The sequence below is a fragment of the Anopheles coluzzii genome, chromosome 3 (genome assembly GCF_943734685.1).
Source record: "Anopheles coluzzii chromosome 3, AcolN3, whole genome shotgun sequence".
Lineage (NCBI taxonomy): Eukaryota > Metazoa > Arthropoda > Insecta > Diptera > Culicidae > Anopheles > Anopheles coluzzii.
In genome coordinates, this window is record NC_064671.1 from 85,821,523 (window position 1) to 85,836,366 (window position 14,844).

Consider the following 14,844-nt stretch of genomic DNA (forward strand, 5'->3'; position numbering starts at 1 on the left):
AGCAAAACCGACACGCTTGCAGTCACGAGACGGTTTCCGTCCACTCCGAGAGCAAGCTGTGAAGCTATGTTTCCTTCACTTTTGTCACAGTTTTGTCATTCCTTTGATTCGAAGCCCTTTCGTGCAGCACCAGCAAGAGACCCAATCCGGCTCTTGCCCCACAGCAAACACTGCTTGCCTGAAGGTGTGTGTGTGTGTGTGTGTGTGTGTGTGTGTGTGTGTGTGTGTGTGTGTGTGCCCGTGTCCGGTTATGTTGGGCTTCCGTCTGTCGCACTTGTCACAAATTGCCCTCTCAGCAGCGGCTCCGAGGTGCTGGGTGTTTGCACAGCACTCGACGAAGATGCTTTCCGGTATCACGTGCCGGACCGGACGTCCGATTGTACGAGCTTGAATGTGCTCGGACGCGTCTAAGGAAACATATTTCACGGACAAAAACTCGCCTTTTGTCTACAGAGGATTCGTTTTCCCTTTTGCAGAGAGTTGCAGCGTGAGCTGTTGCTTCAGCCATTGCTTAAGGCAGGTGGCTGTGAAGCGAAAGGGCCCTTTTGCATACTGCAGCGGGCAGTGCTTTTTGCGATAAGAATAATAGCTCAATAGTTATTTTATTGTACTATATATCTGAACTTTTTTAAATTGCTAACGGGTCATCCATCTCGGGTCCTTTTGGCTCGAAAGGCTTAACAAAAGACACGTGATTTGTTATTCCAAGCGGTTCGACTTTTTCTTTCACGACCCACCGTCTAATCCAGCACACAATATGGCCAATGTGTCCATATTTTTTCTTCACTATCTCGTTGCTCTAGTTCCGCCCCAAAGATTTACAACCTCCTGACACACACATGCACACACTGCCGCGCGTCTGTTTGCGGAAGATGATTAATATTTTCCTTCAATATTCAATAACGCGCCCCGTGGGCACCAGACTGGCTGGTGCTGGTGGCTCAAGGATCGGCCAGGCTGTCCGCACAAAAACGACACACATACACACACACGACACGCATGGCCATGGGCACAGCGGAAAGGGCTCAACTCGGATAGTCCCCACATAATACGATGCAAAATGACAAATCGTTTCTGATTTCCATATTTTCCTCCCCTACGGCCAGGAGAAAAAAAAGGAAAGCAACCCAACTTCCTTCCCTTTCCGTCCCGGGAAAAGCCATCGATCGCACCGTTCCGGGAAGGGATGCGGATTATCTTTAAGAAAATCTCTCCCGCCCCCAAGGGGCAGTGATTGGGTTTATTTGTCGATCGGGAAATTTGTCTTCCTGTGGTCCTGGGGCTTAACTCTTTTTCTCAATCTCTCGTTTCGTGTTTATATGCAAAAAATAGACCTGTACCGCCGTGTGTAGACAAACTTTCCATCTCCACGAAGGGGAAAGTTAAATTTGTTCACCAACAGACCAGAATTTCAAGCCCAAATGCACGTTTGTTTGCGTAGCTTGTAGCCATTTTGCCGCGCGTGCCGGTTGGTTACGCGAGCGAGCCAGCAAAAGTCGCGCTTTGCCACGCTAAAACTCGTCCCATTATTGCGCGCGAACTTTCACGTTCACTCGGATGGTGGAACCCGCACGGAATGCCAATTTTTCCACCCAGTTAACTTTGCGAAAAAGCTTCCTCTCCGTGGGCCGTAGTTGTTTATGTAATGCGAGATAATTATCCTTTTTGCGGTGTACATTTTTCTGCGTCCTTGAGGCTTTCTGGGTGCGGTGGGGCATAGGAAATGAGGTTTGCTTTTGCACAACAATGCAGAAAAGGGACGCTTGGAATGCATTAAAAGTGTAAACATTTTAAAGGACACTTTGCAAAACCCCAAGCTCAGACAAAGGAATTTGTGCAGTCTCCGGGCCCTAAAACCCTTTCCCTTAATGGATTTGACTTGCTGACCCGCGACTGTTTTTGTTGACTTCCTTTCAACGATGTGGACCCCTTAAAAAAGGACCGAAACTAAGGTCAAATCAAGCAATGCATCCATCGCCTTAAATACAGTCAGAAGTAAATTGTTTGTCCTTTTTTGCTCGACTCAAAAGCAAGCCAGATGCAATAAAACTGGACAAGAAAATGGGACGCTTTCTTCTCGCTAAAGACACGACACGGAAGCGTTGAAGTGCAATAGCTTTGAGTGGTTTCCGTGGTTCGTCCTTCGGCTAAAAACTACTCCAACCCGGTATCGTAAAACGTTCCCTATTTTGGGCCAAACCAAGTGCTTTTCACCGGAGCGTTTGCGACGCTCCGACGACACAACAAGGCTCCTTCGGGTAATTAGTTTCATGGTCGTCGTCGTCTCACGAGTTCCGGCTGGAGCAGGAGAATGCTTCCCGAGGATGGGAGGGTTTTTCGTTGCTTGAATTCTTACTTTTTATCACTCTGCCCGTTTTCTGCCGTAGGCACGTGGGGAAAGTTTTAATTTGCTGTGCCGATTTAATTACGCGCCACCTAATCCTTTCATTGTTTGAAGCCGTAGCGAGACCGGTCTGATTAGGGACGTTCTGTTCATTGTTCGGGCTGTGGCGGAGGCTCTTTGGAGGCTTTCTACGGCAGGCTGACCTCAGACTTTTATTGAGTCATTATTGGCGGTGGGTTTTCGCATTTTGTCGTTTGATGGTGCACGCTGTTAATTTAAATTAAACGTGGTGTGGTTTTGGGGCAGTTTGGTTTGAGCGAAATTGCTCCGTTTTTCGATCGATTGGAAAAAGGAAAATGGAATAGCCGCGTTCAGACACGCCATATTCTGATAGGAAAATATCTGTCAAACACACTTTTTTCACTGAGGTAGGGGATTCTTTTTGCTATCAATTTACATTTGTTGTCAATTTACAATGTTGCTGGATTTGTATTTTTCTTTAATAATGTTTTCGGTCAAGCAAAACAGAAGAGTAATTTAAATTATGGATGCAAGAATTTCACATTATGTTATTATTATTTCTTCTTCAACAAAGATACACAAATTCCAATTAGTTTTTGGGTTCGCCTCACTGTTTATTGACCGTATTTCATATGTTATTCGAACCTGCTCAAGATTTATTGGAATCATCCCATTGGAAATCGATAAAGTCTGAGTAACGTAATCCAAAAAGTCTGAGTAACGCCAAAAAATCGTGCAAAAATAAAGGAAATATTTAAAGAATGCGGAGTTTTTTTTTAACATGGTATAACATGTATAAATTGAGTAAACCATCAAATAAATGTTATGAATTCTCACATTGATTAAAAAGGATACATCCATGTTGTTTATTTTCCGAGCATATGTATATATTTGAAAAAAATATTTTAAATAAGCAGAAAAAATAATATTATTACATGCAAAAGAAAACAGCTGTACTGCCAACCCGAGGCGGATTTTCCTATAAGAGGAAACCGCTTGGAATGAATCTGTGCTTGGATGTTTAAACATTTCACTCTTTATACATTTTTGGAGACAATTAGGGACCCCTTGTCCACCCATCCGTTTAGGGCCTCAAGAGGGATACATCTGCCTCTGCTGCCAACACATTGCTTTGTGCTAAAATATAATACATTTTCAAATGCACGAAAAACAGCTTTACCTGGATACTTGTAGCTTCCAGCAGTGTCTTCAAGCTTCAAAATAAAACATAACACTTACCACATTATCAATCAAATCACTTGTTCAAATTTATAACTTGCAAAAAACGTCAGTTTCCTACATTGCCCCATTAAACCGAGCCCGCGAAGGCAATATGTTACTGCTGTTTCATTAGCTGATTTCAATTTTTCACACTCCGTGTTCTTTCTACACTTCCTATCCACTTCATTGCATCTCGCATCGTTACACCAGATTGATGATTATAGGCTGTCATTTAATTTACTTCCATCCATTCGGCATCGACAGCCGGGTTGACGGCGCAAAACACCTCCCCGCCGCTTTCATTAATCAAACAGAGCCACACTCCGAGCAGCAAACCCGTCGTTGACAACAAACATGCCCCTTCCCAGTACGCCGGCAACGCGCTAATCTCCCTCACAGAACGGCCCCATTACGCTCGTATGAAATAAAATTTACATTTACTTGATTATCTTCCAACGCCAACGCAGCGCACAGACTCAGGCTATTGTCACTTTCTTAACTCTCTCCATTGCAAGATAAAGAGGAAAATCTTTCGCCCTGTCTTTTTTTTTCTAAGCTTTCCATCGCAAACCAAAGCTCGCTCCGTTCGAAAAGCCACCGCCGAGCGTTGACGGTGGTGGTGACAACGGATTTAACCTCAGCACTGATGAACACTGACAACCCGACCGGGTGGAACCACAATTTCCCAGCGCTTGCCGTGTACTTTTCCGGCCTGTGTAAGAAGCTTTCCAGCTGCTTCGTTCGCCCCCGCAGCCCGCTGAAGTTTGTAAAGTGCGAGCAGAAATTAATTACGAAAGTGTCAATTCGTTTAATTAAAACGTCCTGTTTTTCGGGCAGGGCGATGGCGGCCAAGGCTTCGAGATTTAGATGAAGAAATATTTAATTAATTTACCACCCTCCCTGTTCCGGTGCCCTTTTGCGTGTGTGAGTGTTTGTCTACACTTAGTGTTGTAGCAAATCAGTTACAAACCTCCCCCCGTTCATGTGAGACGACGTGTCGATTTACTTTGGCCGGCATTACTTCTTCAGAAGCTTTGTCTTCAGCCATAACGACATTCCTTTAAGCATAGAGAACACTCACACGCACACATACATTTCAATCGTCATTGCTTGATAGCCCAGAAGCAGAAGAAATAATCTTGTAAGCATTGGTCTTGCTTTTTTCCAACTGGATCCAACTAGCAAAAACGAAATAACCCTTTACTGCAGTGTTTCAAATCGCTCGTTCCCACGAGACACACATGACGAATCGCACTAGGGCCGCCTCGACATTCCAAGCAAGCAGCAGTAGGAGGTGTATCATAAAATTCGACATGGTTGTAAAAGCTGAAGACCTCCGGCCGAAACGGGCCGAACCCAAATGCTACCCAGTGCTGGCCCCATAAACAAGACAATAACAATAATTGAAAAGAAACGATCGAAACGAAAGCAAACTGATGGGACGTCACGAGTCGTACGTTTTGCCAGGGGTTTTTTTTGGGGTTAGAATAGGCGTCCCTCCGAACGAGCAAATGGAAGCCTCGCATTTGTGGGTGTATGCGTGTAAGTATTTGTGTGAAAAATTCTATCCACAGTGTCGAGGCCCAAGCCCCCTCAGGCCACCAACCATCAAAGCCACGACCGAAGGAAACACATCGGCTCGCGCCCTCTTCTTCACCGCCGGGCGGATGTAGTGGCGGTGGCCCGTCATCGGCCGTCATCGGCCGCCAGGGAGCTGTGAGATATTTATTTCCTCACTCCTCTCACAACAAGCTTTCTTTTGCCTTCCCGTTTCGTTCGATTGCTCTTTCACTTTCGATGCTGCTGGGTACCCGGGTTTTTTTGGGGGGGGGGGGGGGTTCGATCGTTCGCTTCAATTTGGTTGCCGTTTTGGAGGGAAAAAAGGGCCACACTTTGCACACGGACCAAACGCGTAGTCCATTCGAGCGGCACAAAACCAAAAGCACACGCCGCCTTCCGTGCAAATAAAACGTTATTGGAAGTGGACCAAACAAAGAAAGCAAGCAACACAACCAGCGCTGCCCTTTTTCTTGCAATCGACCAAACGGATGGAAAGCTCCTTTTTCCCTAGTATCTTTCTCTGTCTTTCTCCTGCTCCATTCTTTTTATATTGTGCACGTTGTGGGTGTCCTTTTTTATGCGTGTGTGTGTGTGTCTCCTTGCAGGACGCGCATTTGATCTCGTTTGTATTATTTTTTTCCTCGCTCACACACACATCCCCCTTCGAGCAAACGATGACTTTTATGTGTGTTTTTGCTGTCGGGCGATGAAAATTATACCCCCGGGAGCTGACATGCCTCGTGAGTGTGAGTGTGTGCTTTTTCGTGTCCGTTTTTCCTCCCGCTTGCGAAAACGCCTGAAAGCTCTGCACTCTGATAATGTCAATGCTCAATAGGTCAATTGGCAAGTGGCAAGGTTTCCATTTCCTGAATGTGTATAAAATCGAAAGGTTTTTCAATTCACTCCCCGCTCACTGGACAGCTTTATCGACTCGAGCTTCGCACGGCCATCTGCATTCGCTCTCGCTGTGGTTTGTGTGTACGATTCCTAGAAGGTTCTGATTTCATAATCAAAACATTTCAACACACACACATACACGCACGCGTCTCATCGGAACCATTGCGGGTTGAACTTATTTATGGATGTGCTGGGAAAATGAAGGGATTTATCAAACGGATGAAGTGGATGATGCCCCGAAGAGACTTTCTCTCCAAGCGGATTACTTAAATTTATAGTGATAAGACCTCACCACCTAGCCTCGATTCGGCTAATAGTTCCTCCGAGCTTTCGGTTGTTTATGTTGGATTTCGATCGGCAAGCGTCTGCCCTTTTCCCATCTCATCTCATTCCTCCAATCTCCAATATCCACTGATCGACTGCCGAGCTAATCAATCTCTGGGAATGCTCTCGAAGGATGAATAAAGTTTCGCCAAAAGTTGAAGCATTAATCTTCAACGAACCAAGGGGGAGGGGGGTATATGGGGGTAGGAACTACATGCCTTCTTCACCCACGGGGCTTATCTTAATAATTATTCTCAATCTTCACTTTTGCGCAAAACCGGGCAGAAGTTAATCGAGCACGGCAAAACGGCTTTCGACAGGATTATGTGGTGAGAGCATCTTTATGAGCAAGAATCGAAGCGCGTGTGTGTGTATGTGTTTGTGTGCTTGCGTGAATAAAGTTTTGATACGGATTGGTAAGAAAATTTAAGAGCCACCTTCGTCTTCTATTGGCGAGGGTTTATTCTTCAAGAAAGTAATTACGCTGTCGTAAGACTGTACGTAACCTCAAGTTACCTATTCAAAGGAATAGTGGAAATTGTTTAACAGAATATCGTAAAATTAAGGAAACAAAGCATTAATTATTTTATTCGAATGTGATAAATTATATATCATGAAGTTAGATTTTGTATTTATTCGAATTTTCGTTCTTTAAAAATCTGAGCATTGAGCATTTCAATCTAAATTTTTAAACTTTAATTTCTTGACACTTAATTTACAGGATTATTTTATTTTTAAAAATATTAATGTATTTAAATATCCATTTAAAAATCATTATTTTTCAACATTTCAATTTAGAATATTCCAGAACGTAATAAAAATTTAAATAATGTTTCATAAATCATTAGATAAATTATTTACTTTTTCAATAAATATAATATATATTATAACATGGTCTGGCCATTCAGCTACCCAATTTGTATTTGAGCTAGCCAATTTGAAAGACTATTTGTTAATATTTTTATTTAAATATGTTAAATGTATTTAGGCATCTTTCGCTAGAATTAAAATATAATCCAATCCACCTGAAACTGAAGCAAAGCTCCACCAGCAACATAAAATGTACCCCTTCTGTTTTAATTACCTTCAAGCGGAAGTGATACTGCTCGATAATTTTATTTTCGTTTCGTAGCCTTCTCCAGCTAATATCGCGCTTTTATTCCTAAAAGCCCCGAAAAGCCATTGCCTGCCCCCGTCAACAGCCATTAGATCGAGTGTCCGTTTTAATTTCACTCCCAGCGAAGCAGCCAGTAGCGTTGGCAACACACAGCAGCAACCAGCAGGCCTTCTCTCGACCCTGTTCTACCGCATACACCTTAGCAGGCTTTTCGTCTTCGTCTTCCCATTCAACAAATCCCTCAACGCTGAGTTAAACACACTTGCCAACAGAGGCGAACGATACAGTACGATACGGAGCAGGACGCCACACAATAAGGACGGCACTGTGCCCATTCTTAAGCGTCGGTAGAGCGCGTCTTAAAAAGGAGAGCACACTAAATTTACCAAGTAATTTAATATAGCATCTCATTAGCCACCGGCCCTTTGGAGAGGGTGGGGACCCTGCACTCCAGAAGTGGTAAACCGCCTAATTTAAATCCAGCCAAAACGGGCCCCTCTCGTTGCTCGTTTGCACAACACAACGCAGCGCCAAAAAAGCGCCCCGGCAAAAAGCACCCAAACGCACGACGGAAAAAGTCGCCAACAGAAAAGCTTAACATTTTCGGGGTGAGATTTTCATTCACTTTTCACTTTGCTCCTTTTACTTGAAAAGGGAATTAACAACTGGCACGATCCACTTGCGCCCACAGCTAAGAGTAAACCCTAAGAGTTACCGAGACACAGCGGGCGGGGCGGTTGTGAAATTATGTCATAATTCTGCGCAAAACATTCACAAATTAAACCAAGTCATTTGGAAATCCGCCCGCCACTAGAGTCTTCCTTCCGCACCAGCGGCTGCCCACTCGCTGACTCGCGATGGCAACAGACGCAGCTTATCTCGGTTCTTTTGCTTCCAGAAGACTAATAGGAGGAAGAGGAAAGATTTGGTCACATCTTTCAAGCAGGCGGACGTTCTGATTCGCTCTGGTTGCAGAGACTGTTGTTTGCCCAGTTTTGTGGTTGGTGCCTTAAGGCTGCGTGGGGCGTTGCGCAAGGTGTGACAGCGGGGTGGGTTAGGAAATCAAAACGCAAAACCCACACCCGCGAAAACTTGTCGACTTGTCGCTCATATTAAGCGATGCCGGGTCTGTTCACGATGAGACGAGACGAGTGCTTTTTGCGTGAATTCCAATGAAATGTGGCGCGCTTTGCAGATTCGTCATCATTATGAGATACTCGCGCTTCTGCTTCGCGCGACTTGGTCGCTGCTTGCTGAATTGACTGCCCCAGGACGGGCAATAAAGCAGATTCTCGTTAGGAGTATTCATCGTTTCTGTTGCCTGCGGACACTGCAGGTTGTCAGCGTGGAGTGTGTACTTTTGGTCACTCTACTTTTGATGAGGAGTTTTTTTTTTTCTTTGTTGAATGTTTTAAAGTACCTCTTCTATCAATGTTTGATTTAGGGGGATGTTGAAGAAGTGTAGAATTTATGATAAGCCACTCCAGTTGGGCAAAAGAGACGCAATGTTAACTAATTCCAGTACACTTGATTTAACAAAATATATAAACATACTTTACTTTCAAATTATTTAATGGGAACTGCTTCAGAGCTTTACTTTAATTTCAGCTTCAGAGCATCACAAAGCATCAAGATTAAATTAAGTTCATAATAAAAATGATTGTCTATTGTTTAAAGCTCCATTACTCAAATAAATAACTAATTCCTGCCACTTAGTTTAGAAACTGCCTTTGAGCTGACTGCCCAAATAGCTAAATTTGCTTAAGCAGCCAATTATGGCACGCTAACGATCGCTTGCATTCACCTGTTGCAGTAGTTAAACAGCATCAAAGTTCTAGCTAGACCTTCTAAATTGCGTCTAAGCAGCTTCTGCGATTTATTTTAAAGCGAAGCGTCATCATTGACAAATCAACACGATTTGTTTTGTTTATGTGAATTTATATTTTTATATCCCAAAATTTTCCTGAATTTCCCATGACTTCAAATAATTGTGCAGTAACAATCACAATCACTTAACTAAGTACTCCTTCTCCAAATAACTAATCTAACGTTTGAACAAGCTACGAGGTGAATGATGGCGTCAGTCTTTGGCATCAACTTTGACAAGAGCCACCTTGCACCGATGTCATGCATTAAAAAGCTGTAAATTTCCACCAAGTTCAGCACGCCTTCTTAACAAGCCTTCAAGTTCCATCATGAACCATACACATCAGGCTAACCAGCCGTCATGTTCCATAGAGTACTAAGTGCTTATTGGAAAGTGCCATAGCTCTGCAAAGTAGCTGCTTATCTCTAAATCAGCCACAAAGAACGCTATCGGGACGATATTTACTCAAACAAAACTTCAAATCAGCTATAGAGTTCGTGCTGGCTATTTGGGTGTAAAACATATTTTTATATTCTTGAATAGAACAGCGCTCAAACTTAAAAGTGTAAATAATCTTTTCTATAACTTTACTAATAGCCTTCCTTGTTTTTTTTTTTCGCTTCCACAGACAATCAACACAAGGCCGCATGATCGTCGTGGGCGATGGAGCTCTCCTAATAGTCGGTACCTTCAAACGACGCGTTCCCGATCCCGACTTTAAGGTAAAGACCATAGCTTCATTCTACCCACTCCAACTTCTAGCTCCAGTATCTAACGACAACACAACACCCTAAACCGGCAAACAAACTAAACCCGTGAAACAATGTCTGCAATAATGATGCTTTATTAGTTTAGAGCACTATTATAGCATCCATTTCGTCTACCATTGTTTTTCGTTGCTTTCCCACACCGCCCATGCTTTGTTTGATTTTCCTATCGTGTCGGGTTCGAGGAGGGGGATTAATATTTGCAAAGGTCCCTGTTTTCGTGCTACGATACACTCCGATGTTTCTTCCTTTTTATTTCGTTGTTTGAGAAGCAGTAGCTGAAATTAAATTACTACAACCCGTACGCCGTGGTCCTTTTCTCTCTTTCTCTTTCCCTATCGCTAGCTCTATCTGTCGTCCAACATCAGCCTGGCCGACTATAACATGGGCTACTGTCTCACGGGCACGCTCGAGCGGGGCTGCGAACGGACGAACCAATATCAAACCACCCACTTTGCCGTCATACGGCGCTGTTGGCCGTCGAACGAGCACGACGGTCACCACGGCGGTGCGTTCGGTGTGGGCGGAATCGGTGGACAGGGTGGAGGTGGTGGTGGTGGTGGCGGTGGTGGTAAGAATAACAACAAAACACAACACACCTACATCGATTTCCTCTTCAACCGATGATAACCGTGCAGGCGCGGGCCCGGGGGAGGGATGGGACGGGAAAAATGGCGATTACGTGAGAGCGTTTTTGGTTCAAAGTTTTCGTCCCTCGTTTCGGGGAGGCTAGGGAGGCTATATATACATTTTGTTTCGAGGTAATAACACATCGGCTCGCAAGCGATACAGCCGATGGTGTAAGATGGACGGATGACGTGTGCTTCTAGGTAGCGTTCGATGATAATATAAATTTAGATATGGACGTATGATACAAAGGTTAATGCGATGTAGTCTCCAGCAGGCTTGCAACAGTCAGTGTAATGAGTTGCGACGGTGGTGTTAAACATGAGCTATGCTTTTAAAAAGCAAAAAAACACCTTTTTTACTCAAAACAGTATTACAACAATCAATAAATATAACACGCAACACAAAAGAGATGGAAAACACATACAAGAAGTGGTGAGAAAGATCTGAAAATGTCTAACAGAAATAACAAAACACGTGAAACAAATCAATTACTTGATACTTTTGGCATAACAATTTGAAAGAAAAATCAAACAATCATTCGCAAACTGAAACTTCTACGCAGAAAAAGAGGACAAAAAATGTGGAAAGAAAATACTGACAGAGCAAAATATTTAAAACCTAAACCACACATAACACAAAACCGCAGAAATCAAACGCATAAATCAAACACAAAACGCATGGAATGGAAAACGGTACGATTTTGCAAAATATGCAAAAATATAGCGAAATAAATCAACAAACAATTCGCACAACGCGCCCAAACCGCGACGGTTGGACCCGGCGTACCGTGCGTATCCATCCGGCGAATTTTTATTTATTTTTGAATCGCTTTTGGATTTTGCTTGCGAAGGATATAAATAGTAAAGGTATTTTTGTGTGGCACAACCCCGAAGCCGTGTCGTGCCGAAGCAGCGAGCGAAAACAAACACCGCTCGCTGGAAGATAGAAATCAATCAACTTTAACAATCGAAAAATGTGCGTTCACGCAAGCGTTCGTTGCTGGTCGTTGCCGAATGGGAGTAAATAAGTCGCGCGAACAAAAACAAACGCACACACACACACTACTTGATAGGTCGTACGAGTGTGTGTGTGTGTGTGTGTGCGTTTAGTGTATAATCATTCCTATAAAGCACCGAAGTGAACCGATCGAAGCAGGCGGGAAAGCTGGAGCAGTTTTGATGCTGAATTATGGTAGGAAAACGTATTTTTGTACTGGTCGCTTTTTGTACATAGGAAACTTTGCTTGATAGGCGCAATCGAATGTAAGTGGAACTAAATTTACATACAATATAATATAAAACACACCCAACCAACCAGGCTCGAAACGTAAACCCGAGCGTACAGGTGTACAGGTTAATGCTTTTCTGCACTCTTGCTTTCCTGAGCGGTGAGGGCTGAACACGTGCAAGCCCAGCCCAGTCATACGTAATACCGTTTCCGTATCCCTTACCGTGCGTGTAATCGTTGCAGATTTTTTTTTCATATCATTCTTGTCATATCATATAAATGTCTAAGTAGTTCTTTACAATTCTGTTAAGGTAATGCTTATTCAAGACTTTTTTTTATTTTAAATAACATTCAATGTACACTTCATTCAAATTTCACGAATTTGTGTATGAGCTATTTTTTTATTTATCTCACTATTTAAAGTCATTATGTTTGCTCTAAGCAAATGAGCAGAAAAAGAGGTAAAGCTAAGAAAGCATACAATGTAAAATGAAAAAAAAAACACAAGAAGCTAAACAAACATCAAACAAACAAACAAACAAAAACCATTCGAAATCAAAATGTAACACGATGAACATTAACGTCCTGCCAGTATTTAACGTCCATAACAAATAGTTGTCTAGTTGCACGGACGCGCCCTTGCAAGCGCACCCGGTGTAGAGAATAATGGTGACTGAATGCTAACAAACCTAAAACAAAAATCGGAGGAATTGTAGGTGCAGTAGGTGTCCTAATTCAAGCGCAATGCTTTACTGATCGGAACTTTGGAATTGTGTTTGGTTTTCAGACCGAGTTCGGTTGATATTACAGCATCAAAAACATTAAAGTATTATTTTTTTCTAGCCTAATGGTGTCATTACTGGTAGTATATTGAATAGTTGAACTTGTGTTCTCTCGATTCTCTTACTTTTAATTAACATTTATACTAAACTCCTCTGCTTCCGCAACATACGTACACACTCCCCCCAAAATGCCTAATCACAATACAATCGCAACCCAGGCCAAGGACTTCAGGGCTGTCAGCATCGGATGCTCCCTTTGGCTGGTTTCTCGTACACGACCCCGTACGAAACCAGAGGCAAGCCAAGCCAAGCACCAAGCCAGGAACTGAATACAATTTTTGCACACCAAAGAGATAGACTACAGCAGACAAACAACTGGAGGCGCTTCATAACTAAATAGCTTAGCTTTTTTGTGTAGAAGAAGTCCAGCATAGTTGTTAGTGAGCGGAAATAGACACGCAGATAGACCCCAGGAAATTAATGAAAACAGGTGAAATAGGCTGTTGAGAGTGTCAAGTTTGCTAGCGTAGAGATACAAAGAGAGGGAGAGAGAGTGAAAAAGAGATAAAAATGCTTCGTTTGCAAAACAGAAAGAGTATAACAATAGAAACATGCATCAGGAACGCATTTTGATTTGAAACGATTATATTTCGCAAACTAACTAATACTCCCTACTACTCATGCTCTAGCCCGCTAAACGGATATGTGTAAATCATCTTAAATACTCAATGCTTTGGCCGCCTAGGGATAAGTGTCATTCTTCTGCGCCCCCTTTGAAAAAGCGAACTACCATTAAGCGTTACTGAAGGAAGTATGTAGCGTCTCGCATCAATCGCTAGAAGAGAGACTATTTTTTCTAAAGGAATTTATATACAAAGCCCCAACGATACAGCAAGATAGGAAGGTGCAGCACCCAACACAGATGGATGGGGGAGAGGATTTTGGGAAAGCGAAAGGGAAAGCTACGGCAGCAAGCGAATTGATTCGGTAGATTCCCACGTGGTTGGCAAATTTCAAATCAAACGATGTCGTCAATAATGATGTATAAGTGTAATTATGTATGTATGGAGGGCTGCAGCTCGGTTTGACTGCGCGGCGCGTTGTTTATGAGTATAACGATTGTAGCACGTGGAAGATGCAAAGATGTATGGCGGGAGAGAATGAAATAAATGTTGTTATAATTTCCATACCGATTGATTTATTTCCTGGGCTGGCTTTGAAATGATGACTTTTGTCTTTCTATGTACATTCTTTGCTTCTGCAGGTTCTGGTGAGTATGATCGCATGCTTACTTCTGAATGTAATTAGATTTAATTTTAAGATAAGTAGATTTTAAATCCTCATGCAAGCCTTCGCTAAATGAAGTATCAGGCGTCTCCATTAAAACGTTTTTAATATATTAAATGAAAACAATAAAACAAACTGGTTTTGGGAAAAATGCAGTCAATAAACAGTGAGTCAACATGTCCATACCAAAGTCTTGTTGTCTTAAGCAACTCTGTAATAACATTCGAACTTTAGTTCTTTTTAGTTCTAGTAACCTACTAGGCGCCTCCTTTTACTTCACATTGATTGTTTGAACCTTACCTTACCTTAGCAAAATAGCATAGTTCCAACGACTTGTTGACATTGGCGTTAGAAATTGGTGAGAGAGAAAATATGACTCCCAAGACAAGACAGAAGTTTTCTTACAAACGAACTGACAGTTCAACCGTACGACTCCGCACAGCATAACCGCGAGGCTACATGAGGTGAAATATACAGCGAAATGAACTATTTGACAGGCGAAATATCTGACAGGTACAGCTAAAGGGTTGGCGGAGACACAACATCCGCTTTCGAAATTCATATAAAAAGAATATCTTCTTAAGCAGAACATTCCATAATTGCAAGAAATTATAAATCGTTGACTCAAAATTGACGAAGTACTCGATATTGAAGTTATTTAATGGATTTGATGACGATTTTGTAAACGTTATTTGTTTACATTGCCTGTCAGCTGCTTGGTATTGATGCTTTATCCGTCAGATATTTCGCCTGTCCAATAGTTCGTTTCGCTGTATATTTCACCTCATGTGGCCAAGCGG

General features: G+C 42.7%; 1 protein-coding gene across 1 annotated transcript in view; it reads left to right on the plus strand.

The window, feature by feature from the left end:
• Positions 1 to 13,944, plus strand: part of LOC120958287 (uncharacterized) — a 29,945-nt gene extending 16,001 nt beyond the window's left edge. The window contains exons 4-5 of the mRNA XM_049608894.1: positions 9,980 to 10,073; positions 10,464 to 13,944. Of these exons, the coding sequence (XP_049464851.1) occupies positions 9,980 to 10,073; positions 10,464 to 10,745 (376 nt within the window). The 3' untranslated portion in view covers positions 10,746 to 13,944. The remainder of the gene's footprint in view (positions 1 to 9,979; positions 10,074 to 10,463) is intronic.
• Positions 13,945 to 14,844: the final 900 nt, after the last annotated feature.